The sequence below is a fragment of the Phacochoerus africanus genome, chromosome 13 (assembly GCF_016906955.1).
Source record: "Phacochoerus africanus isolate WHEZ1 chromosome 13, ROS_Pafr_v1, whole genome shotgun sequence".
Classification (NCBI taxonomy): domain Eukaryota; kingdom Metazoa; phylum Chordata; class Mammalia; order Artiodactyla; family Suidae; genus Phacochoerus; species Phacochoerus africanus.
Window position 1 is genome coordinate 67310160 of NC_062556.1, and position 27337 is coordinate 67337496.

The 27337-nt window shown below is 46.5% G+C and overlaps 1 protein-coding gene and 1 pseudogene across 1 annotated transcript in view; both read right to left on the minus strand.

The window, feature by feature from the left end:
* The window catches only part of SLC15A1 (solute carrier family 15 member 1), a 57397-nt gene extending 52824 nt beyond the window's left edge, over positions 1-4573 (minus strand). Inside the window, exon 1 of the mRNA XM_047756398.1 lies at positions 4271-4573. Within this exon, the coding sequence (XP_047612354.1) occupies positions 4271-4274 (4 nt within the window). The 5' untranslated portion in view covers positions 4275-4573. The remainder of the gene's footprint in view (positions 1-4270) is intronic.
* A 1445-nt stretch (positions 4574-6018) lies between these two features.
* LOC125113533 (ferritin heavy chain-like) lies at positions 6019-6560 on the minus strand (annotated as a pseudogene).
* Positions 6561-27337: the final 20777 nt, after the last annotated feature.

Here is a 27337-nt window from a genome sequence, read left to right on the forward strand (position 1 = left end):
TTTACACACCAGTTCTGTTCTGAAGTAGATTAGGACTGCCTAGAGCTCTGCCCAGAAGATCCACCTGTCTTGCTAGCAGAAGACGAGTCACCAAATGTTGAGTCTAAGCCCAGGAGGCAGGACCCAGTGGAGCCATCTTCACACACGGAGACTCTTTCCTAACTAGAGTTACGTGGAACTGGTGTACGCGTTTCCGAGAGAATGTTTTCGATTCGCAGGTGCACTGGGGTGAACAGTGGGGCCTCAAAACTCTTATCCTTCCCAGAATCTCAGCATGTGACCTGACTTGGAAATGGGCTGGCGGCAGATGTCATAAGGGGAAGCTGAGGTCCTACTGATGCAGGGGGGCTTCTGAGCCCCAGGTGACCGGTGTTGCGCTAAGACGACAGCCGTGTGAAGACAGACACACGCAGAAGGAAGATGATGGCCGTGTGTGATGGGGGCTGAGACTGCAGTGGTGTGTCCAGCAGCCCAGGCAGGCCCCGGCCTGCGGGCAACACCAGAAGCGAAGAGAAACCCCTACAACGGATCCTTCCCAGGGCTTTCAAGAGAGAGACGGCCCTGATGACGCCTGGAGTGGGGATTTCCGGCCTCCAGAAATGTGACAGGATAAATTTCTATTGTTTCAAACGACCCAGGTTGTGATACTCTTGTGACAGCAGACGCAGGAAACATACATCATAGGAGCTTCTGTGTTTTGACTAAATGAAAAAAAAAAAATTGGCTCCTCCAAGAGGATCTCAAATGTACCTCCTGATATGTCCTAAGAGAGCTTACACTAAAACTTCGCAGATTTGAGGAGCTTTTTGGTTTTGGCTTTTTGGCTTTGTAGATCTGAGGCATATGAAGTTCCCAGGCTGGGGGTCGAACTGGAGCTGCAGCTGCCGAGCTCCACCACAGCCACGGCAACGCCAGATCCGAGCCGCATCTGTGACCTACACCACAGCTCCTGGCAACGCCAGATCCTTAACCCACTGAGTGAGGCCAGGGATCGAACCACATCCTTGTGGATACTGGTCTGGTTCTTAATCCACTGAACCACAATGGGAACTCCTATAGGATTTTTAAATGCTGAGTTTGAGAACTTTTCACAGGTCACCTTACACAGCAGCCTTTGTAAATTTTCTAGTCTTACATGTGATCCTTGAACCAAAGTTTCCTGACAGGCACACACTCAGTTTCACACATCCCTGCGTAAAGCCTGGCGACTCTGCAGCCTCTGGGTAGCGAGAGGCCCTGGCAGGTTCCCAGTCTTGGAAGAACTAGACCCTGGTCCTTCTTCAGGAGCATCTGTGGTAGGTCCTATCCATTGCCCTCGGCTGTGGCGCCTTCTAGCTGCTGACACGGCCCTGTAACCCTGCACTGCCTGCTGCCGAAGCTGCCGGGGACTGCATGTGGGCAGAGAGCAGAGGCCCAACTGACAGCCCCGCTCACATCACCCCCTGAGCGGACCCCGCTGTGCTGGTTCCTGGGTGATATATTTCTGACCTCTGAAGCCAAGGGACAAAGTTCCAAAATAGCACTGCCCTGGTTCTTCATATGTTGCAATCCCAGGTTGTGAGTCAAGGGCTCGCCTTCATCTCCTGATAACACTGCCCTTATCCTTTCGCCATCACTGTGGAGGGACGTGAAACGTCTTCAGATTCCACCCATGTTTTGATCTCCGTGTCCGCTCACCTGGGATGCCCACCCACCTTCTCAAGATGCAACCGTGTCCCTCACCCAGGGAAGTGGGACCAGGCCCTGGGGTTCCACCCCCCCCACCCCCCCATCCCTCACGGCTCAAATCTGGAGAACACACCGCTTCCTAGTCCACTAGCCTGGCAGCTCAAGCAGCCACGTGAAGACTCCCTCAGCCGTCCCTGTCCTTCAGTGACTCAAAGAGCAGTGGGAAAATTCTTCATCAAAAATCCAAGTCGACCAGAAATGGAAAAATTCTACTCGGGACTTTTGGTAGCAGTGTGAGGGACCGGGCAAAAATTTGCCATGAAGGTGGAAAATCCTCCAAAGTTTTTTTAGGGCCACACCTTCAGCATATGGAGGTCCTCAGGCTAGGAGTCTAATCGGAGCTACAGCTGCCGGTCTACACCACAGCCACAGCAACACAGGATCCGAGCTGTGTCTGCAACCTACACCACAGCTCATGGCAATGCTGTATCCTTAACCCACTGGGAGAGGCGGGGGATTGAACCTGCATCCTCATGGATGCTAGTTGGGTTCGTTATCTCTGAGCCACAAAAGGAACTCCCCAAATCCTTCACCTCTGACAAGACGCAATTAGTGGCTGTTGTCACCTGTCTCATAATAACTTTCTTCACCTCCAGTCGGTGTGGAAAATGCTCCTTATGGGCTTGGCCTCTGCCCCGAGGACATGAGTTACCTCAAGGTAGGACGGGTTCCTGTCCTCATAGGTAAAAAAATACCTGCGAAAGTAAGTGGTTTAGGCCAGCTCCCTGCCAGCCTTAGCTGGACCACCTCGATTCAGCACTCCTTTCCTAGGGCTGCCTCTGTAAGCTAACTTGCAACTCCTAGCTACTAATTTGCCCCAAGCTTAGTCACCGTGGATAAGGCAGGGGCCAGACTGCACTGGATCTCCTTGCTATGATCTCATTTTGCGAGGCCCCATGGCAACGTCTGGACAGGGGCGAGGGTTAAGAAAAAGAAAGTTGTCACGGATCTCCCGTCATGGCACAGCGGAAACAAATCCGACTTGTATCCATGAGGATGCAGGTTTGATCCCTGGCCTTGCTCACTGGGTTAAGGATCTGGCGTTGCCATGAGCTGTGGTGTAGGCTGCAGATGTGGCTTGGATCCTGCATTGCTGTGACTGTGGTGTAGGCCAGCAGCTACAGCTCCAATTCAACCCCTACCCTGAGAACTTCTATATGCTGCAGGTGTGGACTTAAAAAGCAAAAAAAAAAAAAAAAAAAAGAAAGAAAGTTGTCACTTAGAGTCAGTGGTTCTCAAAATGTGGTCCTGGGACCAGCAGCAGCACCCAGGCACTTGCGAATGTAGGTCCTTGAGCCCTGTCCCAGACCCCCTAAAGCAGCCACTCCAGGGCTGGGGCCCGGCAGCCCATGAGAATAAGCCCTCGCTCAGGTGATCCCAATGCGTGCCCAAGTCTGAAATACATCAGCCCAAAAGACCCAATACCAGAAGGCCTCTCTTCCTGCTCTGTGGGAGGAAGAAGGTTCTCCCAGGTTCAGATGCCCAGGCCCCTTGGTGTGGGGACCACTCGGCCTCCAAGTGTCCACTCACGGGCCTCAGCAGGGATGCCAGCCTCCCTGGTACTTTGGCTCTGTTCAGAGGTTTTCCCAAGAGCTTCTAAAAAGAGATCGTGAAAGGACTTCCAAGAGGCCAGGTCTGAGCGACCTTCAAGGCTAGTCCCTCCTTTTTCACTCAGGCAGGACGTCTACTTGAAAAACTCTTCAGAACTACACATAAGGAAAAGAGCGCTGGGGGACAGGACGATAACGAAGCTCCTTCTCTAAATGAATGAACTCAAGTCGGCCGGGGGGCCCTGGCAGAAGGAGGCCCTCTCTAAGGGCGCAGAGGGCTGGGCTGATCTCAGGTCTTTCCCCGCCCTGCTTCTGCGTTCATTCTGAGCTGTTTATTCTGAAGCAGGCAGGATTAAAATTGTTTTCCAGATGTTCTGGTGACACTCCCTGACTATGGAGAAGCAGTTTCTCTCCTTCAGTGCCTTCCTGAAGCCTGGGGGCAGTGGCAGAACGTTAACAAGGGCCACAACGGGCCAGCCGCTGTTCCTCTCTGGCCCAGGGCTCCCTCCGCAGCTCCGGGGCCGCCTGGCCAGCCAGAGGCTGGAGAAACGCCAGGACGGCCGCTGAGCGCCCCGAGACGGATGGAGGCTCTGTGGGTCCTGCCATCACCAGCACCAGCCCGTCCAGCTTCAAGCCCACAGGGTGGGAACAGAGACCGAGGCTTCCCAACAGGTGGACAGGTCAAGGTTACTGCGTTCACCTGAGTCTGGGCGCCTCCGCGCCCTCTGCCTCCGAATCTGGGAGATCACCCTCCAGCAAACTTCCCCGGAGCCTACGAGCGATGGCTCCCCGTCAGCCCCGACCGCCACCGCCGCGAGGAGTCCCTGCCTGTGCCTGCCCAGCGCCTTGCGCCACCCGCGACGCCAGCCCTCCCCGTTCCCCGCGCCGGTCCGCGAGCCTCCGGCGAGCGCAGGGACCCACGTGGCAGCCCCGCCCGACCCCTCCGCAGCGCCCGGACGGCGCAGCCCCCGCGCCCGGCCCCGCGCGCCTACCCATGGTGGCGGCTCCGAGGGCTCCCTGCGACTGGCGAGCGAGGAGTCCGGAGGGAGGACTTTTTGCGAAGGTGTTGCTTCCTGTGACTTGGTTTCCAGGCCCTGCCCAGCCACCTGTGCGGCTGGAGGTGTGCAGGCGGGGCGGCCGGGCTCCACCCTTGGAGGCGGTGGAACAGCAGCGGGCAGAGGTCAGCGCCCTTGCGCCCCCGGCGGGGCACCCGGCGGCGCCTGGAGTCCGCTGTTCCGCCCCCCGCCCTCTGGGGCGTCCAGACGCGCCGCGCGAGGGACCGCGGGGCACCTGGGCCGGGGACTCCCCAGCGTAAGCGCGCATCTGAGCCCCCAAGAGGGCAAGTGAAACCCAGGCTCTCCGACCTCACCTGGTCGGGGTGAGGCCGAAAATGTGCATTTGTAACAAGTTCCAAGATGAGGTCGATGCTGCTACTCCACGGCCCCCCGCCGCCCGGGATGTGGGGAGGGGGTAAGAACTGCGCTGGGAAGACACTAGGTCTGCGCGGGGAAACAAAGGCCGGCGGAGGGTTGGTCAGTTTCGTGTGGACACATGCGCGGACGTGTAGCTTGACCTGGAGCGTGAGTGTGGAAAGCATTTCTGGAGGATTCTGCATGTTCTTTCTTTAAGAATAACACAACCAAAAAGAACAACAATACAGCAATGAACTCCAGATCATTTTTCTGTTTACCTGTCTAACTCGAGGAGGGGTTTTGTGCTCTGCCCACACTGAAAGGAACATTATAAAGGGAAATGAAAGCAAGTTTATTACCGTGTTTTTTTTGTTTTGTCTTTTTACCTTTTCTAGGGCCACTCCCGCGGCATATGGAGGTTCCCAGGCTAGGGGTCTAATCAGAGCTGCAGCCACCGGCTTACGCCAGAGCCACAGCAACGCGGGATCCGAGCCGCGTCTGCAACCTACACCACAGCTCACGGCAACGCCGGATCCTTAACCCACTGAGCAAGGCCAGGGATTGAACCCGCAACCTCATGGTTCCTAGTTGGATTCGTTAACCACTGAGCCACGACGGGAAGTCCATTACCCTGTTTTTTTAAAGCATAAAAGTATACATAAAACGTACCGTCATTAACCACTGTGTACATTAAATGGCATTAAATACAATTACACTGCTGGGCAACCATCACCACCATCCAGCTCCGAAACTTGTTCATCTTCCTAAAACTGAAACTCTGTACCCATTAAACACTAACTCCCCGTGCCCCTCCCCCAGCCCCTGGCAACCATCATCCTACATTCTTCTTACAATTTTTTTATATTCGTTTTTAAATTTTTATCAGTTGATGTACAGTGTTCTGTCAATTTCTGCTGTACAGCAAAGTGACCCAGTCATACGTAAATATACACTTTTTTTCTCATATTATCTTCCATCATGTTCCATCACGTGATTGGATAAAGTTCCCTGTGCTGTACAGCAGGACCTCATTGCTTATCCATTCTAAAGGTAATAGTTTGCCTCTATGAACCCCAAACTCCCCCTTGGCAACTACTTTCTGTCTCTATGAGTTTGGTATCAAGGTATCTCATGTAGCTAATCATTATTTGTCCTTTTTTTAGGGGGGGTGCCAAATTATTTTATTTGAAGGAATGGTACTAAGGAAAGAACTTAAATAGATGTTCTGGTTTGACTTGTAGAAAAGACAAAGCCAACCCAAACACGCATGCATGACTTTGGTGACCAGGGAAGTCACCCCCCATGCCTATGGGAAGCCAGCCTAAGGCTTAGCTCTCAATATCACTGTTTCCAGGGGGTGCTTGTCAAAGAGATACCCTGCCATGCTGGAGTCGGGGGTCCCCCTCCTGCACAAGTTGGTTATGTGGTCACCCAATTCTTTGATGGATTCCACCTGCTCATTCAGCCAGCGTGTCTCAATGAAGTCACACAGATGGGATCATTTTTGTCAGCGGCCACTTAGTACAGTTCCAGTCGTGACTGATTCAAGTTTTTCCCCAAGTGCAGCACACATTGCACTGCCTTCGGCCCATTCCCCCAGGCATCGAGCTCTGGTTTCTTGACACTTTGAGGGAAGGTTTGGCCACCTCTTTGGCTCTGTACCTTCCTCGGTTTCTCAGCATGTTCCCTCTCCTCACCGGGTTGGTGAAAGCACGAGGTGAAGTTCTTCAAAGCCACAGCATCAGAGTCAAAACGACACGGACTGGTAGACAGAGAAGCCGCAGGGCTCCAGGTTGATCTGGTAATTGACAGTGGCCTCCGAGTCCTGGTGGTAGTTCTGGGGCACCTGCCAGGGGGTCAAGGTCAGCATGGTTGGCGGCCGAGGAGAGGTGGCCGGGGCGAGGGCTTGGGGCGGTCTGCAAGCACGGTGAAGAGGTGGCAAGGGCTGGCTCTGAGCGGCTGCTGGGCAGGGGATGAGGGCTGTTGAAGCAGGAAACTGCAGTGACTCTCCACAAAGACTGTCAGTATTTGTGCTTTTCTGCCTGGCTTCTTTCACTTGCTAGAATATCTTCCAGGTTCACCCATGTGAGAGCACGGGTCAGGACTTCCTTCCTATTCTGCACGTGTCACATTTTTTCAAAGTGATTTTTATTTTTCCCATTATAGCTGGTTTACAGTGTTCTGCCCATTTACTGTACAGCAAAGTGACCCCACCACGCATACATTTTTTTCTCACATTATCCTCCATCATGTTCCATCACAAGTGACTAGATAGTTCCCTGTGCTATATGGCAGTATCTCATGCTTATCCACTCCAAATGCAATAGTTTGCATCTATTAACCCCAGACTCCCAGTCCTTCCCACTCCCTCCCCCTTTGGCAACCACGAGTCTGTTCTCCAAGTCTATGAGTTTCTTTTCTGTGGAAAGTTTCATCTGTGCTGTTACATGTCCTGTTTTGTTTACCCATTCATGTCTCTCGTCTTCTGAGTCTTAGGCATGTCCCCACCACGCTGATTGGAGGATGGTGGTGTGTGGGAAGAAACCGAGACAGCTCCTCCCTAAAGGCAGCTAGACCAGCCCTTCTCATGCTGTTCATCCTGCCTGGGCACAATGTCACCCTGCAGCTTAATTGATGCAACACAAGGTAGCAGTTGATGGGACCTAAAGGCACAGGGGCTGCAGGTAAAGAGATTACATCAGTAGAAAAATGCAGAACCGAAGGAAAGGAAACTTGCTCTCCAAGGGCTGGAAGCATCCTGCATCCTCGTTATCCTGCATCAGAGAAGCCACAGGCAGAAGGTGAAGCTTGCAATCATTTATGTTGACTGGTGTTTTCTCTCTGGGGTGTTGAGCTCATGAACTTGGAGTCCTGGGCCACTGTAAATGCACTTTTGCTTTAGGCTAGTGCTTTTCAAAGTGAGGTTCCCAGACCAGCAGCCTCACCTGGGAACATGTGACAAATGCAAAGTCTCAGGTCCCATCCCACATCCAATGAGTCAGGAGCTCTGAGGGGGAGGAGCAGCCAACTTTTCAGTAATTACGAGGTGAAGGCTATCCCCACAGGATCATTTACTCCTTCATTCAACTGTTATGTATTTATCACCTTCACAGGAACTACTGTGCTAGCGACAGGCACTGGGCAAAGGGTACACAAAGCACCTGGCAGCTGATGCTCTTTATCTTCTAAGCTTGGCAGGAAGGGGTAAGTTACTCAAGATGGAGAAGCATAGATGAACAACAAAACCCCCCAAAGGTGGAAGAGATCAGCCCTGCCATCTGCTGAGTGTCAAACACTGAATGCAGTAATTCCAACCCCTCCCAACGTCCCTGCATTTCAGACACAAACACCAGAGCAGTCCCACTGTACGGCTGAGAAACAGGTGTGATACACTGACAGGCTTAGCTGAGTTATGCAGCTTTTCTTCCCCAGCACAGCACGGCGGGGTCTCAAACCAGCTGTCTGTTTTCACAACCCAGGCCATTTATGCAGGACATGTGGCTGCTGGGACCCCATCTTGTGGAAGCACCTTGGTGGTAGAAAGTTCCTAAATGACTTTAGCCACATATATTTATATCTGATCAATCTTTCTTAAAGCAAGAGAATGATGGACCCACAATTCAGAGTGTGGGCCCTTGACTGTGAGGACACAGCCTGGAGAGCATGGGGAGGAGCTGGAGAGATGCAAGCTTTTGGCCTGTCCCAGTGCTGTGGAAGTTCTTAATGCCCCTGAACAGTGTAGACTTAAAAATGGCTCAGTGGCGTTGTGGTACATACATACAATGGAATATTACACAGCCATGAAAAAGGAATGAAATCATGCCATTTGTAGCAACATGGATACAACTAGAGATTATCGTACTAAGTGAAGTAAGTCAGACAGAGAAGACAGATATCGTATGATATCACTTGTGCATAGAATCTAAAAAGTGTTAGAAATGAACTTATTTACAAAACAGATACAGGTGTTCCCATCATGGCACAGCAGAAATGAATCCAACTTGTATCCATGAGGATGAGGGTTCAATCCCTGGCCTCCCTCAATGGGTTAAGGATTCGGTGTTGCCATGAGATGTCATGTACATCGCAAACGCTGCTGGGATCCCATGTTGCTGTGGCTGTGGCGTAGGCTGGCATCTGCAGCTCTGATTAGACCCCTAGCCTGGAAACTTCCATATGCTGCAGGTGCGGCCCTAAAAAACAAAACAAAAACAAAATTTAAAAAAAATCACTCATTATTAGAGAAATGCAAATCAAAACCACGATGAGGTATCACCTTATACCAGCCAGAATGGCCATCATCAAAGAGTCTACAAACAGTAAGTGCTGGAGAGGGTGTGGAGAAAAAGGAACCCTGGTACACTGTTGGTGGGATTGTAAATTGGTGCAACCACTGTGGAAAGCAGTATGGAGATTCCTCAGAAAACTAAACATAGAACTACCATTTGATCCTGCAATCCCACTCCTGGGCATCTATCCAGAGAAAACCACGACTCGCAAAGACACATGTACTCCGATGTTCACTGCAGCACTATTTACCATAGCCAAGACATGGAAACAACCTAAATGTCCATTGACAGAGGAGTGGATCCAGAAGATGTGGTACATACACACAACGGAATATTACTCAGCCATTAAAAGGAACGAAATACCAGCATTTTTAGCAACATGGATGGACCTAGAAACTATCATGCTAAGTGAAGTCAGCCATACAATGAGACACCACCATCAAATGCTTTCACTGACATGTGGACTCTGAAAAAAGGATAGACTGAACTTCTTTGCAGAACAGATACTGACTCACAGACTTTGAAAAACTTACGGTTTCCAGAGGAGACATTTGGGGGGTGGGGGGATGTGCTTGGGTTGTGGGATGGAAATCCTGTGACATTGGATTGTGATGATCATTATACAACTACAGATGTGATAACTTCATTTGAGTAATTAAAAAAAAAAAAACCAAAAAACCGAAAAACAAAAAACAGAAACAGACTCACAGACATAGAAAACAAAGTTGCAAGTACCAAAGGGAAAGGGGAGTGGGATAGATTAGGAATTTGGGAGTAGCATACGTACATTACTATTCATCAAATAGACAACAACAGCTGCTGTGTAACCCAGGGAACTACGTTCAAGATCTTGTAAAAACCTATAATGAAAAAGAATCGGAAAGATATACATATATGAATAACTAAATCATTTTGCTATATATCTGAAACACTGTAAATCAACTATACTCCAGTTTTCATAAAAAGTCTGTTCTCACCGAGGAACTTGATAACTCACATAACTCACCCACATGATGAAATAAATGCCCGATAACCCTTAAAGGTACTTTTTCTTAGAATATCTGCATTTTACCAGAAAGAAGGGGGAGCCATCTACTTAAACAAAATAAACAAACTCTCACTATGAAACTGAGACAAGGGAAGAGGTTTTTAGAGGCGAGAGTTTCTTCCCAGTACAGGGACCCTGTATCACACGGGTCAGTGTCTACACAAGGCTGCCGCCCACGACTCAGGGCGGAGTGGCCCAGGCACCCCTGAGTCACGGTTTCTCCGTGGTTTCCTCTGTCATCCTCACAGCATGGCCTGGCTTGCCAGCCATGGAGCTGAAACTTACGGGAAACCGGGATGTGGGCAGAGCTGGGGAGATGCGGATGCAGAGCCCAAACCTGGTGCTGGTGGGTGGACCAGCAAGAAGAGAAAATGGGGAGCACTTATCCAGGGGGTGCTGACAGTCCAACCTCTGTCATCCCTCGGGGAAGGCAGGCACCCATGTCTTACTTCAAATTAAGAAACTAACCAAAACCTCTACTTTGGTATTAAAAATTCTATCACTTTTGGGAGATGAGAAATAGATGCTGTCAAATAACCCTTCGCCTCCATGTGTGGAGAAGCCAGCTGACATAATGAAAGACTCTATTTGTCATTCTCCAATAAAGGAACTGTGATACAGGCGACACGTGTTCATGTGATAGTGATACAAGGAGCTGGAAACACCGTCCGTCCAGATCAGCAGTAGGTGCCGGAAGATCTCATTATCTGGAATATCACTGCTTCAGGAAGTGTTAGAAAAAATATATTTCGGAAAAACTTCCAATTAATTAACACAAAATCCCTGGGAACTATGTCAAAGTAAAAAAGGAAGCAGAGATCCTTGTAATTTCCAATGCGTGCTCTATACTACTTGTTAAAAAAATTTTTTTTAAAAAAGCCTCATTAAGTAGTTGCTTACAGAAAGTATCCCAAATTGCCAGACATAAAAGTAGTTATGCCTTATGCATTATTGATTTTTTTTTTGGTCTTTTTGCCTTTTCTAGGGCCACTCCCGTGGCATATGGAGGTTCCCAGGCTAGGGGTCCAATCGGAGCTGTAGCCGCCGGCCTATGGCAGAGCCACAGCAACGTGGGATCCAAGCCAAGTCTGTGACCTACACCACAGCTCACGGCAGCACCGGATCCTTAACCCACTGAGCAAGGCCAGGGATCGAACCCACAACCTCATCATTCCTAGTCAGATTCGTCAACCACTGAGCCAAGACGGGAACTCCTGCACTATGGATTTCTATGCAGTATTAAACTTATCATCCAATGAAGAAATACAGACACAATGCCCCATTTATTTATTTCATGTTTAACTACACAAATACCAAAATTTGTCAAAGTGCATTCATCTAATGACTTGCTTTAGTCAATTTCTACAAATTCAAAATAATATATATGATGGAGTCCTGGGGATTTGCTGTGAATAAATATATAATTTTGATGCCTTATTTACTCATATTACATGCTTCAATTTCATTTCCTAGAATTAATTAAGATACATCATCTCTCCAAATGCTGTGGGTGGCACAGATTTAGAAAACTCAGGTATTTCTGCGGCACATCATTTAATTTGTCCTTCAGATTTGATGCCACTGAAATCTACATTAAATTACTGGCAAACATAAAGAATAGACTTTTTTTTTGGTCTTTTTTAGGGTCGCACCTGTAGCATATGGAAGTTCCCAGGCTAGGGCTCGAATTGGATCTACAGCTGCCGGCCTACACCACAGCCACAGCAATGCCAGATCAGAGTCCCACCCTACACCACAGCGTACTGCAACTTGCTGCAATGCCAGATCTTTAACCCACTGAACGAGGCCAGGGATTGAACCTGTGTCCACATGGGTACTTGTTGCGTTCGTTACCGCTGAGCCACAATGGGGATTCCTAGACTTTTTTTTTTTTTTTAGGCAATGTATTAGTTTCCTATGGCTGCTCTAAGAAATGACCACAAACTTGGTGGCTCAAAACAACACACATTTGTAACAGTTTAGAGACGAGAAATCCAAAAAAGGGTCTTATGAGGGAAAATCAAGGTGTTGGCAAAGCTGGGTCCCTTCCGGAGGCTCTAGGGTGGCATCCAGCTTCTGGAAGGTGCTCCATTCCTTGTCGGGCGGCCCTTTCCTCGTCTTCAAAGTCAGCAGTTCGGCATCCTCAAGCCTCACTCTCTCTCTCTGACCCCTCATCACATCTCTGACTCCAATGTTCCCATCGCCCTGTTACAGAAAGGCCTTGGCAATGACACCGGGCCGCGTGGATCATCCAGAACTTGCACCTCAAGAGCCTTAACTTAGTCACGCCTGCGAAGTCCCTTTTGCTATGTAAGCTAACGTATTCGCTCAAGCTCTGGGGATTTGGATGTGCACAGCTTTATGTGGGAGCAGGGCGTTGGGGTAGGGATGGGGGGCGTTATACCATCCCCCATGGGCAGAAGAGTATTAATATTACCATGGCATTAGCCACCGATGTTGGCTAATACCAATAAGGGTGACTGAGAAGCCCAGACCTTTTTTTTTTTTGGTCTTTTGTCTTTTTAGCACATCACCTGTAGCACATGGAAGTTTCCAGGCTAGGGGTCAAATAGGAGCTGTAACTGCTGGCCTACGCCATAGCCACAGCCACTCCGGATCCAAGCCACGTCTGTGACCTACACCACAGCTCATGGCAATGCCGGATTCTTAATCCTCTGAGCAAGGCCAGGGATTGAACCTGAGTCCTCATGGATACTCGTTGGGTTTGTTACTGCTGTTCCACAATGGGAACTGCCCCCAGATCATTTTTTAATATTGTTTATAGGTTACATATTTAACTGGTTACTGGTAGCATGAGATAATGTTTTCTTAGAGGGAATCAATATGGCACACAAGATAAAGAAGCATATTTGGATAGCCTCCAGTTCATTCCTCAAATTCACAACAGTACCTGAAACAAACAAAAGAAAAAGCAAAAAGAAGAAAAATCCTGAGCACTGATATATGCATACAAGTCCCAGATGTATGTGAGCCTCCCAAACACAGATGACTAGTGCATGCCACTATTGTCCTTGGGTGGCTGGAAGGAGTCTAATTTCACCGGGGAAGAAGTGAGGGGGAAAATGGGAGATATTTACATATTATGAGTGAACATTGACAAATTAGATCCTTTGTTATTGTTAGAGCTGACACCCAGCCACCCTAAAAACCCTTTGGGAATGTTAAGAAGTTGACACCCAGTGGATCCATGTGCAACTAAAGGATATGTAGTCTAGTCTCAAAATTCCTCCCAGAGATATTTAATGCAAAGGGAAAAATAGGGACTTCCTAGTGGAGGAACCCAACAGATACCACCTTGACCAAGTGATCAAGGTCAACTTCACCACAAATAAGACCTGACCACATCATGCAACCCGGATGCCATGCTCTGAGAAGGGCACAGCATCACTTCGGGAGAATTCTTGCCAAGTATGCGTAACCTCATAATGAGAAAACATCAGACAAGCCCAAACCGAGCAACACAATCACTGACCAGTATGCTTTTAAAATGCGAAGATTATGAAAGGCAAGGAAGACGGAGGGACTGTCACAGATCGGAGGGGACTGAAGACACAGGACAGCTAAGTGCAGTGTGAGAACGCAAAGGGGGGCAGTGGAAAAACCAGCGAACTTCAAATAAGTCTACACTTTCGACGCATAGATGATATTATTGTTAATGTTCTGGATGTGATCATCGGACAACGGTTATGTGAGAGGCTAACATTAGGGGAAACTGAGGCAAGAGTATATGATAAATCTTTGTACTATTCTTGCAATTTTTCTGTAACTATAAAATTATTTAAAATAGAAAGAGTTTTAAAAACAAGACATCTAAATTGTGTGTGTGTGTATATGCATATATATTTTATATTATATACAAAAATATATAATCACACATATATATTATATAATACATACATAAAATATATTATACACACACACACACATATATATATCTCCCCCAGCACCTGTGGCAAAGGGAAGTTCCTGGGTCGGAAATTGAATCTGAGCTGTGGCTACAACCTATACTGTAGCTGCAATACTGGATCTTTAACCTACTGTGCCAGGCTGGGGATCAAACTTGTGCCTCAGAGACAACCTGAGGCACCACAGAGACAATACCGGGTCCTTAACCTGTTGTGCCACAGTGGGAACTCCCCAAATTGCTTATTTTTGATAGTGGCAATTCAAAATTTTTCATATGTATACTTGTAATATAAATTTCAGTGACACAGGTGAAACATCTGGATATACATTCTATGTACTGAAATCATTTACGGATGCTGAGAGTTAAGTCTTCTGTTGATGATTTAGAAAAAGATTTATTCTCTATAAAGGTCTTCTGAGGCTATGATCTCAGCATTTGCTTTACCAGGTAGGAGAGGCGTGTGAGTCTGGAAGCACAACGAGGAAGTACTGCAGAAGGTACTTGGCAATGCCTGTGTCCTACTTCTTTTGGTGATAGTATGTTTAGTTTTAATTTTCATTCAAAATTAAAATTTACAAGTAAAAGAAGCAAAACCAAACAGCACAGGACAGCTTACACTGAGAAGGCAAAGTCTGTTGATCTCCAGGCCAGTCCCCAGCCTTTTTTTTTTTAATGGTGGTAAAATGAAATTTACCATGGTATATCATTTTTAAGTGCACCACACAGTAGTGCTAACTATATGCAGCTTGTTGTGGAATAACTCTCCCGAAGTTTTTTGTTTTGTAAAACTAAACGCTATGTTCAGTGAACAGTTTTCCCCTCCCCCAGCCCCTGGGAATCGCCATTTCACTTCCTGTTTCTATGAGTTTGACCTCTTTAGACACCTTATGTAAGTAGATTCAGAAAATATTTGTCTTTTTGTGTCTGGCTTATTTCACTCAGCATGACGTCCTAAAAGTTCATCCATGCTGAAGCATATGACGGGATCTCCTTTTTATTTTTTTTTAATTAATTAATTAATTTATTTATTTTTTGTCTTTTTGCTATTTCTTTGGGCCGCTCCCGCGGCATATGGAGGTTCCCAGGCTAGGGGTCGAATCGGAGCTGTAGCCACTGGCCTATGCCAGAGCCACAGCAACATGGGATCCGAGCCGCGTCTGCAACCTACAGCACAGCTCATGGCAATGCCGGATCGTTAACCCACTGAGCAAGGGCAGGGACCGAACCCGCAACCTCATGGTTCCTAGTCGGATTGATTAACCACTGCGCCACGACGGGAACTCCGGGATCTCCTTTTTAAAGGCTGAATAATATTCCACTGTATGGATATACATTTCCTGTTTATCCATTCACACATCAATGGACATTTTGGTTGCTTCCACCCCTTGGCTACTGTGAACAATGCTGCAGTGAACACAGGGTGCAAGCATCTCCTTGAGCTCTGTTTTTAATTCTTTTAGAAATATACCACAAGTGGGTTTGTTGAGTCATATGGTAATTCCATTTTTAATATCTCGAGGAACCTCCATACTGTTTTCCACAGCGCCCCAGACTTTTTAAAGTAACAGCTTTCCTGGATAGCATTTACATGCCATATAATTCTGAAGTGCGCTCATCCGTGGTTTTCGGTTCGTTCAGAGTTGGGCAGCTAACACCACAGTAGATCTTAGGTCACAGTTATCGTTCCTGAAACAAAAGCCAGTATGTACGAGCAGAGAATCTTGAATTCTCTCCGCTTCCCCTTAGCCCTAGGCAACCACCAATCTCCTCTCCATCTTGAATTTGCCTTTTCTGCATGTTCCATATAAATAGAATCATACTATATGTGGTCCTTTGTGACTGGCTTCTTACACGGGAATCATTTTTAGTCATTTACTTTTAATTCTTTTGGAAATTAAGCTGCACAATTCTAAATAATATGATTCTACATCTATTTCAGGTTTTCTTAACTCTATCTGTAGACTCCTAAAATAAGAATTTAGCTCACTTTTAACACCCTTCTTATAACACTTCCCTCTATTTCTTTTTAATTTTAGATAGCTAAAAAAAAGTGTCCTGCCGTGGCTCAGTGGAAACCATTCTGACTAGCATCCATGAGGACGAAAGTTTGATCCCTGGCCTCCATCAGTGGGTTAAGGATCAGGCATTGCTGTGAGCTTGGATCACAGATGTGGCTTGGATCTGGTGTGGTGTAGGCTGTGGCATAGGCTGGCAGCTAGGGCTCCAATTTGGCCCCTAGGCTGGGAACTTCCATATGCTACCCCTGCAGCTCTAAAAAGCAAAAAAAGAAAGGAAGGAAGGAAGGAAGGAAGAAAAATACAAATATTCCTTATAAACTGTGAGAACTTCATAGGTTCTTAGTATTATTATTTTGTCTTATTAGGGCCGCACTTGTGGCATAACGAGTTTCCCAGGCTAGGGGTCCAATTAGAACTACAGCTGCCAGCCTATACCACAGCCACAGCAACACCCCATCCAAGCCTTGTCTGCGATCTACACCACAGCTCAGGGCAACGCCAGATCCTTAACCCACTGAGCAAAGCCAGGGATTGAACCCGCGTCCTCATGGATGCTAGTCAGATTCGCTTCCGCTGAGCCATGATGGGAATGCCCCCAAACATCTGTAATTTCTAAGAGCTCTTTCTTGACTTATTTAAAGATGGGATGTCTCCTTGGATCTCTCGGAGGATACAAACTAAAATTTCAGAATAAAATCCCCTTCTTGCCCCTAAACCATCTCTGCTCTCCTCCAGGGTCTTATTCATTCATCCAGGGCCCTTCCCTTTTAAGGCATTGGAGTTCCTCCTATGTTTGGTGAGCCCTTATTTATTTGTCCCTTTAAAGAATGAGGCAATGTGTAGACTCTTTTAGGCAGCTGGCATGGGTTCCCCTGCAGTTGGGCAGGTGTGGAAGGAGCAGTGGTGCCCTGGAGCTCACCCTGACTCAGGGAGCCAACTGCAAACATCTCTTCCCAAGTCCACCTTCAGACTGCACGTGGGTGGCTTGATATCAACAGAGGTAGGAGTGTTTATTCCAAGGAAATTGGCAAACGCTACTCATCATAGCTGTTTTTTCCCAAAGAGCCCGACTGTTAATATTCACCAACACATCACAGGTAAGGAGGGTGACAGTTTTACTTTAGGGTTTGTGGGTGGAGGTTTCATTTGCATTTTCCTCATGTCTAATAACATTGAGCACTTTTTCATGCACTTCATAGCCACGTGTATTATCATGTTAGGGGAAATGTCTTTTCAAGCCTTTTGCCCATTTTTGAATTGAGTGCTGGTCACCTCATTTTTTGAGTTGTGAGACTCCTTATATATTCTGAGTATAAGTCCCTTATTAGAAATACCATACACGTATACTTCCCCCAAGTGTGTTGCTTGTCTTTTAAGTCTCTCCATGGTGTCTTTTGGAATAGCAAACTTTTAAATTTGGATGAAGCCAATTTATCAGTTTTTTTTTTACAGATGATGCTTTTGTTGTCAGAGCCATTGTTATCCTTTTCCTTTACCTTATCCTTTTACATCACAAAAACTTGCTTGTAGAACTTGCTATTCTGTCTCTTCTGTAAGTTTCATATAGTACATACATTAAGGTCAATGATCCATTTTGAGTTAATTTCAGTGTATGGTGTGAGGTAAGGGTCAAACTTTATGTTTTGCATGTGGATATCCAATTGTCTCAAACCAGCTGTTGAAAAGATCATTCTTTTCCCCATTGAATTGCTGTGGAGCCTTTGTCAAAAATTAATTGATCATAAATATAAGGGGTTATTTCTGGACTTTCTCTCCTGTTGTGTTGATCTACATTTCTGTTCATAAGATAAATGCCACCCTCCTTTGATCACTGCAGCTTTACAGTAAGTTTTGAAATCTGGAAGTATAAGTCCTCCAATTTTGTTCTTCATTTTCAAGATGGTTTTGGCCAAAATCTCTTTGTATTTACATGGAGATTTCAGGTCTGCTAAAAGGTGGGGGGAGGGGAGGGCAGGGAGGAGGCAACCAGCAAGCATATCATTCTGAACATCAATAATGTATTTTTATCTGAAGACCATCTGTTCTTGTGCTTCCTTTATGTTTTGTGTTTCCAATGATAAAAAAATCTGCTACTCATATTAAATCCTACAAGTATCTTCACAGACTCACCACACTCTGTACTGTTCTCTAATAGCTGCTCAGACTATATTGTGTAAATGTATTTCTTGAAAAAAAAAAAGAAGAAGAAGAAGAAGACACCCAGTGAACAGCATGAACATAACAAGGGTATAAAACACTCCCAACTGCAGAAGAATCGCCTTCCTTAAGGGGGAAAGCCGCATGCGCAGAAATGCACAGAAGGAAGCAAGTTTAGCAGAAGCAAGGTTGTAAATGAGTCAGGTGAGAGCGTGATCTTGTTTCAAGGTTCACTATACCCGTTTCTTTCTAGTGATTATATAAGTCTCCTGGTTTCAAAATTAATTATAAAGTGCGTTTATAAAAATGTGTTCTTTATAGAAACAGTGTCCTTCCAAAATACCCACGTGCTTTAATGAATGATGGGATGCTTTGCTTTATGATGACGAGCTGGCAAGTGCAGCCCAGAGCAACGCCGAAAACCTGGATTTGAGTCTCATGTTCTGCTACACATGGTCCATGGCTTTGGGGACAGGAGGAGAGGTGACAAGATTATTGCTAATTGGATTTTCTAATCTCCTTCAGGCCTTCAAATAATTTCCTTTACCTCTTCTGTATGAGAGGAACTGCTGTCACATGTCTTAATTTTACATGGGAATGTCATGACATCACAGTCTTCATTTTCTACCTTAAGAGCAAGGTTTGTTTTTTGTTTTTTTGTTTTTTTTGTTGTTGTTGTTTTGTTGCTATTTCTTGGGCCGCTCCCTCGGCATATGGAGGTTCCCAGGCTAGGGGTCTAATCGGAGCTGTAGCCACCGGCCTACGCCAGAGCCACAGCAACTCGGGATCCGAGCCGCGTCTGCAACCCACACCACAGCTCACGGCAACGCCGGATCGTTAACCCACTGAGCAAGGCCAGGGACCGAACCCGCAACCTCATGGTTCCTAGTCGGATTCGTTAACCACTGTGCCACAACGGGAACTCCGCAAGGTTTGTTTTGATGGGGATTTTTTTAAAATTTTTTTTGAAGGAATAAGTTAATTACCACAAACTTGGTGGCTTTAAACTACAGAAAATTATTCCCTCACAGATCTGGAGGCCAGAAATCTGAAATCAAAGTGTCAGCAGACCTGCACTCCTGGGGGCTCGAGGGGAATTTCTCCTCTAAGTCTGGTGGCTGTGGGAGTTCCCTGGCCTGGGACCACGTCACTCCCACCTCTGCCTCTGTCTTTACAGCGCCTTCTCCTCTGCTGTGTGTCTGCAAGTCTCCCTCTGTCTCCCTTTCGTGGGGGACATGTGAGCACTTAGCGCTTCCCCTGGCAAAACAGCGCATCTTAACTCACATCCACAGAGACCCTGTTTCCATGTAATGAACACCTACAAGTTCCAGGGAGGAGGACCTGTCTTTGGGGAGGCTGTCAGTCACCGTCTCGCCGACTGATTTATCTTTTTACTTCCGCTGCTCGGCCGCCAAGACCCTCGCCGTTCCTGGGCAAGGTCAGTGGTAGGACATACAGCAACTGAGACGTCACCTCAGGGAAACCGGACCAGGGTTGCTCCATCTGGCAGATAGTTCGGGTCTCAGCCAGGCAGTGGCAAGGTGCACTGTTGTATGACCATGGAACTGAGCTGAACTGATGAGAACGAGGGACTGGTATTTCTTTGAAGTTGGAGATATGACTGAAATTTCCAAATCTCCAAATATATTTACAGTGTAAATGTATTGGTAAATTGAACACTTGTTTCTCAGATGCTCATGTTGACATATTTGTGTGTGTGTGTGTGTGTGTGTGTATGTTTCATTCGGGGCCAACTATACATAATTTGTGGATTTGGACCTGGCCCAAAATGAACACGCAGCGTCCCTTGTTCAAAAAGCAGGACAAAAGTGCCACTGAAGATACTGGAACCTCTAACTTTTCCTTTCCTCCATGGTTTCCCTCTAGATATGTCCCACTTTTTGCTATTTAATGTCACTTTAAGTAAAGAAAAAAATTATCAGCATGCATTTTACTTTTCATCTTTACATCACATGATGCCAGCTCGAAATGCAACTCTCTGAGCATTTAGGATCCGGAAATTACATAATTCGCATTTCATGTCTCACACATGCATATATATTTTGTTCTCACCAGAAGAGAGGAAATACTGCGTGAAACAAACGCAGGGGTTTCTATTTCACGTCTTGCGACGCTCACCATTTTCCAGCAGGCCTCACCTTTGGCGCGACATCTGGAAGAAAGGGGAACTATTTTCCCTTTTCCTTCCAGCTCATCATTTTCACTACAAGTCACTGGCCAACTCAGGGGGTTAATGCAAGTGTGAGGAAGGACAGACAGAGCTCCCTGGTTGTGTTTCTCAGAACACCCCTGCCTTCTTCCTGCGCTGGGAGCGAGTTCTGGTTGGAGTCGAGCATGGCCTCTGGGGCTGCCAGCGCCTGCAGTCCTTACTTAGTCACAGACATAACTCGCTAGTGTCCCCGCTCTGGGTCTCTGACACGTCACGGGTCCACGGGAGGTGTGTGCTCATGGGCCATCGTCCATCACAAGGAATGGTGGCTGGCATGCAGGTGCGGGCGCCCCTGCTCACGTGCCTGCTCCAGTGTCCCCTCGGACCCCACTGACCCAGCACAAATGCAAAGATACAATCACTGAGACTTCCAAGGCAGCCACAGCAGAGCACTGAACAAAGTACAGGCCCTTGCCGAGCTTGTGGCCCTGGGTGATGGCACAGTCCACAGGCCCACAGAGCCAGCCCTGGTTTTACTTGCTTTTTGATGGTTCAGCTTCAGTTCTGTATGAGCTCCCAGTCCCACCTTTTCCTAACGTCACCGTTGGGAACACACTGGAAATCTCCCAAGCTCCGGGGTCAGACATACCCGATTTGGAATCTCGGTGTGTTGCTTTTTTTGGATCTAAGTGGGCAGGATACGTAACCTTTTCTAGCCACAAATGAAAGGATTCGGATAATGATACTTACTGAACTCCTGGTGGAGTTGTGGGATTAAAGGCATCACACAGAAAAGGTCTGGTCCCAGGAGGCCCACAGAGCAAGCAAGTGCTCAAAAAATGGGGGCAAGAGAGCGAACGATTTGCTCAGGAGACCTATGACCTGCACCCTCGAGATTCTTCCTGGGGAAGCACAGTCGGACAAACAGCACGGGAGGCATAGGAAACCCAGGACAGGTTCAGCTCAGCCCAGCAACAGCAGCGTGAACTTGGGTGAGTCCCCTTCACTTTTCATGCAGGGCTCCCATCTGTGAAAGCGTCATAATACACTCCGTCTCATCCAGTTACAGAGCGCTTGAATTAAGGTGGTGTCTATGAAAGCGCTCTGCAAATACCATCAAAATTAGTCCCCACGCTAGCAGACGGCTGCAGTTGTTGAGTTGCGATGGTGAGGGTTAAAAGAAGTTGGAATTTAGAGAGAAATTTAGCCCATCCTTTTACTTTTAATCTTTCTGAATCGTGCTGTTTAACGTTTTTTTTTTAGGGCCACACTCATGGCACATGGAAGTTCCTAGACAAGGAGATGAATCGGAGCTGTAGCCTCTGGCCTACGCCACAGCCACAGCTATGCCAGATCTGAGCTGTGTCTGCAACATATACCACAGCTCACAGCAATGCCAGACCCACCAAGCGAGGTCAGGGATCGAACTCGCGTCCTCATGGACACGAGTCAGATTTGTTTCCACTGAGCCATGTGGGGAACTTCTGAATCACGTTGTTTTAGATGTGTTTCTTGCAATGAGCATGGAGTTGAGATTTGCTTTGTGAGCCAAAGGAAACTCTCTCTCTCTCTCTTTTTTTTTTTTTTTGACAGGCAAGTTCAGCTCATTTACAGATGTTTGATTTTAGCTCATTCATTTTATTTCATAATATGCTGTTATTTTCATGGTTTCAAAAAGTTTTCATGTGGTTATTTTCTTTGCATTTTAAAACGGTTTTTTAGAGATACAATTTACATAACATAAAATTCACCCATTCTAAGTGTGTGATTTGATAAGTTTTAGTTCTTTGTATTTCAGGAGGTCTTAGTTTTTCCTCATATTTCGGGAGGAAGATTTGTATTTCTGTATAGGTGGTTAGTTTATAATTATAATCTCATATGTAATGCCCCTAGTCATCTATTTCTTTAGATATTAGCAATTGTTCCCGATTATGTGAAATAACATTAAAATGTTTCTTTTCCTATTTTATCCCTTTCTTTTTCTTCACCATCCAATTTAGTGGAATTCTCTTTCTTACTGTTTATATATATATATGCTTACATTTCTGTTACTTGATTTGTCAAGCTTTAAGGGACATTTGGACTAGTATAGATGAGCAATCAACAAACTTACTCCACTTTCCACCTTCCCCAAGTTTTTTTTAATGGTTGCACCCACGGGGTCACGGACTGAATCTGAGATGCAGCTGCATCCTATGCTGCAGCTGCATTAACGCCAGATCCTTTAACCCACTGCACCAGGCCAGGGATTGAACCTGCACCTCCGCAGTGATCCAAGCCAATGCAGTCAGATTCTTTTATGGGGGGTGGGAGGGGGGCCCTGCACCCTCGGCATATGGAGGTTCCCAGGCTAGGGGTCAAATTGGAGCTGCAGCTGCCGGCCTACACCACGGCCACAGCAACATGGGATCTGAGCCACATCTGTGATCTACACTGCAACTCACAGCAACATTGGATCCTTAACCCACTGAGTGAGGCCAGGGATCGAACCTGCATCCTCATGGATACTAGTCGGGTTCTTAACCTGCTGAACCACAGCAGGAATTCCCCCGATGTATTTATCAACTAGTGCCCTTTCTAGCTTCCGAAGGCAAAAAAAGCATTTATACTCTTCTCTGCAATTTTTTTTTCTCACTTTTGCTTTTGTCTCAATCTAATTCTTAAATATATTCAGTGCTCAACATTGGTCCTTTTGTCATAATCTCTCAGTTATCTTTTAGCGAATTTTCATTCATGGTTCCTGGAGGATCCATGGGAACAGCAGTTCCTGAAAATTATCCTACTTGGCAAGATGAACTGTGTTGCTTCTGTGGGGACGGTATGACACCAAAAAGCACACCTGCTCTTTCACCTCAACTGTCTGTGACTAGACAAGAAAAACAGGTGTATTAACCCGATGTGTTACTGGTCTGAAAACAAAGTTTTCTGGAACAAATGCAGAGAATTCTATCACTTTGGGGATTCTGTACTGACTATCCTGCAGACAAACGATGACTCAAAGAATAGGTCTCACTCGTTTTTATTTTATTGAGCCACTAAGCCCCGACGGAAAAGTTTTCTCTATATGGAAGTTTTCTTATATGTTAAAAACAAACAAACAAAAAGACCAAGTCATGCTCATTTCTCAGCATCCAGGAAACTGTCCCAAGATCCTAGCACGTTCCCGTCAGCGGGACAAAGTGGATCTGCAGAGGTGAGATATGCATTAACCCTCCTGACCCCAGTCTGTTTGCTCGGTAATGTTTGCTTTCCATAGTAAATGCATCGGGACATCCTGTATTTAATATATAAACTATTTCTCTAATGCCAGTGACCGAGACGCGATATCTTCCTTCCGGAAGATAAGGAAGTTACTCCCGTGTTGGCAAAATCGAGTGGACCTTTTTTTTTTTTTTTTGATCTTTTTAGGGCAGCACCCGTGGCATATGGAGGCCCCCAGGCCAGGGGTCGAATTAGAGCTATAGCCACTGGTCTACACCACAGCCACAGCAACGCCAGATCCTTAAACCACTGAGCGAGGCCAGGGATCGAACCCACAACCTCATGGTTCCTAGTCAGATTTGTTTCTGCTGAGCCATGATGGGAACTTTGACCTTTTTGTTTTATAGAGCGCTTGCCCCCTCTGAATGTAAAAGGAATACATTTTCATTATACACATTTTTGGAAAATTCTGAAACGTTTATAGGAAAAAAGTCTAGAGATTTCTAATGTTAATGTTAATATTCTGTTGTACTTTTTTGTTTGTTTTTGCTTTCTAGGGCCGCACCCGCGGCATATGGAGGTTCCCAGGCTAGGGGTTGAATCAGAGCTGTAGCCGATGGCCTACACCACAGCCACAGCAACATGGGATCCAAGCCACACCTGCGACCTACACCACAGCTCACAGTGACGCCGAATCCTTAACCCACTGCGTGAGGCCGGGAATTGAACCTGCCTCCTCATGGAAACTAGTCGGATTCATTTCTGCTGCATCACAAGAGGAACTCCTTGTTGCATTTCTTTGCAGACTTTTGTTCACACATAAATGAGTAAACTTAGGAACACTGGATTATACTGTACATATTGTTTTATAAACTTTTCACTCAACATATGTCACTAAGTGTCACCAAACTTATGTCACTAAATGTCACTAAGTCATCTTAAAGTAATTTTTTTAATGACTGCAAGTATTTCATTGCAAAGAGGTTATATTCCTTTTTATTTAGGTCTTTAGTTGGTTTCTTGTTTGGGGCTCTTTTAATAATATGGCAATAAACAGTCTAGTACAGAAATATTTGCATTTCTCCAATGCTTTATCTAGTGCGAATTCCTAGAAATAGGAATTTCTTGGTCGAAGGGTATAGAAACAATTTTAATCCCCCTTTGTACACATTGCTAAATTGCCTCCCAGAAATACTTTCCCAGAAGTACAGGAGCGTAATGAACCAAATGTACTGAACATGGCAAAAAATCTCACCGACGTAAGGAGAATATTTACCGTCACCACCATTTAAGAGAACCTGTTTCCATGGCTGCCGTGGGTGCCTTGATGGGAATGGCCCATGGGGCACATTCTAGGCAAACGGCCAAGAGCCTGCAACGCCTGTCGGAGGCCCACTCACTGGGGCGAGGGTCCCTCCGCAGCCAGGCTCTGCTACCCTCTGCCTGCTTCTTCCTTATCTCTTCTCATCTTCCAACACCTAGTCTTGCACCAACCCGCTGCCTCTACTTCCATCCAAGATGCAGCCCATTTTGTAATTTATAACAATTTGTGCAAAATACACAGCGGGGACTGGCTCTCACGCTGGTAACTTCAGGACAGCTGGTAATGAGGCCTGTGTGCTGGAGTGATGAGTCAGGCTGTGGAAGGGAGACCACAGTGGAGGGTGGGGCGATGTCCATGTGTACCCTCAGGCCCAGGAGGATGTTTTTATTATTTTTTAAATTTTTTTAAATTTATTTTTTATTGTCATTTCCAACACATTCCAATGTACAGCATGGGGACCCAGTTACACATACATGTATACATAATTTTTTCTCCCATTGTCATGCTGCGTTGTAAGTATCTAGACATAGTTCTCAGTGCTACACAGCAGGATCTCATTGTTAATCCATTCCAAGAGCAATAGTTTGCATCCCATTAACCTCAAGCTCCCAATCCCTCCCATTCCCTCCCCCTCCCCAGGGGCAACCAGAAGTCTATTCTCCAGGTCCATGATTTTCTTTTCTGTGGAAAGGTTCATTTGTGCTGTATGTTAGATACCAGATATGAGTGATAGCATATGGTATTTGTCTTTCTCTTTCTGATTTATGTCACTCAGGATGAGAGTCTCTAGTTCCATTCATGTTGCTTCAAATGGCATTATGTCGTTCTTTTTTATGGCCGAGTAGTATTCCATTGTGTATATATACCACATCTTCCTAATCCAGTCATCTGTTAATGGACATTTGGGTTGTTTCCATGTCTTGGCTATTGTGAACAGAGCTGCAATGAACATGCAGGTGCATGTGTCTTTTTTAAGGAAAGTTTTGTCTGGATATATGCCCAAGAGTGGGATTGATGGGTCATATGGTAGTTCTATGTATAGATTTCTAAGGTGCCTCCATACTGTTCTCCATAGTGGCCGTACCAGCTTACATTCCCACCAACAGTGCAGGAAGGTTCCCTTTGAGGAGGATGTTTTTAAATCAGACGGAGAAGGGCTGACAGACCACACATTTGGCTGGAGGGCGGGAGCACAGAGCAAGGCCTGGTTACTCCATCTTTCTTTTTTTTTTTTTTTAGGGCCACACCCATGGCATCTGGAGGTTCCCAGGCTAGGGGTCCAATTGGAGCTACAGCTGCCAGCATACACACCAGCCATAGCAATGCAGGATATAAGCTGCATCTGCAACCCACACCACAGCCCACGGCAATGCCAGATCCCTAACCCACTGGGTGAAGCCAGGGGTCGAACCCACAACCTCATGGTTCCTAGTCGGATTTGTTTCTGCTGCTCCACAACGACAGGAATTCCAGTTACATGATCTTTTGAACCCTTGGTTTCCTCTCTGTAAACAGAGACACTGATCTGTCTGGGTTGTTGCCAAGGACTGTACAGGTCCTATTTTTAATCATCAGTATTCATTGAGTGACTCTGGAATATCCAAAACCTAAGCATGGAATCAAAATTGAATTGAGCATCAATCAGTTCTTAGAGGAACTGAACTTCTGCCTGTCCTTTTGCCCCCCAGTTTCACCAAATCTAACCTCCCAACTACTGCAAGAAGCTGCACGGATCACCAAGGAAGAAAACAACGATGATTAAGTGATGACACGTTTATTCTTATCCCTGGTTACGGGAGACATCTGATTTCAGAGGAATTCAAACGGGAAAACACGTGTCTTGGAGTCAGCGAGTGATGGTTCGCTCAGTTCTACCAGATACTCTCTGGACTTTTGGACTTAACTGGGGCAGGGAGCAGAGGAAGGAAATGGGGAAGGAGATGGGCAGAGGCAGGCGAGACGCCTCTGAGCTGCAGCCAGGACAAGAGGAAGGACCGGGTGGTGTGTAATACTGCACAACCTCCCACATGTAGAGATGACATCCTGAGCTGCATGGACAAAGCCACCTTTCCCAGAGACACACCCGGAGAAGGCTCTGGCCTCAGAGACGGAAGTGGGAAACTTCAGCACATTCTGTCTTAAATTCCTGACTCTTAAGTCAGCCCTTAGCATCCGTAAGCTTTGGAAATGTGTTCTATATCTTTTCAGGGTGACCTGAGAAAATGCAGATTCAACACCAGTGCCTAAAAAAATACCTTGAAGAGGATTTGTTCTTTTGTTCAGAAATATTTATGTGAGTCCTTTGAAAAACGAGAAGCCCTTCTTCCCATAGAATCTGTAGTCTCATGTTAACACTTGTAGTAACACAAACGAGTGACCTTTCCACATTCAAGTGGCCTGTGAAGAAGAGGCAGGTGTACAAAGAACCACCTGTCCTACAGGATCTTAAAAGCCTGGGTGCAGAAGCCATTTCCACCACTCCCTGGCTTTGGCATCATGGATGCCCAGCTTT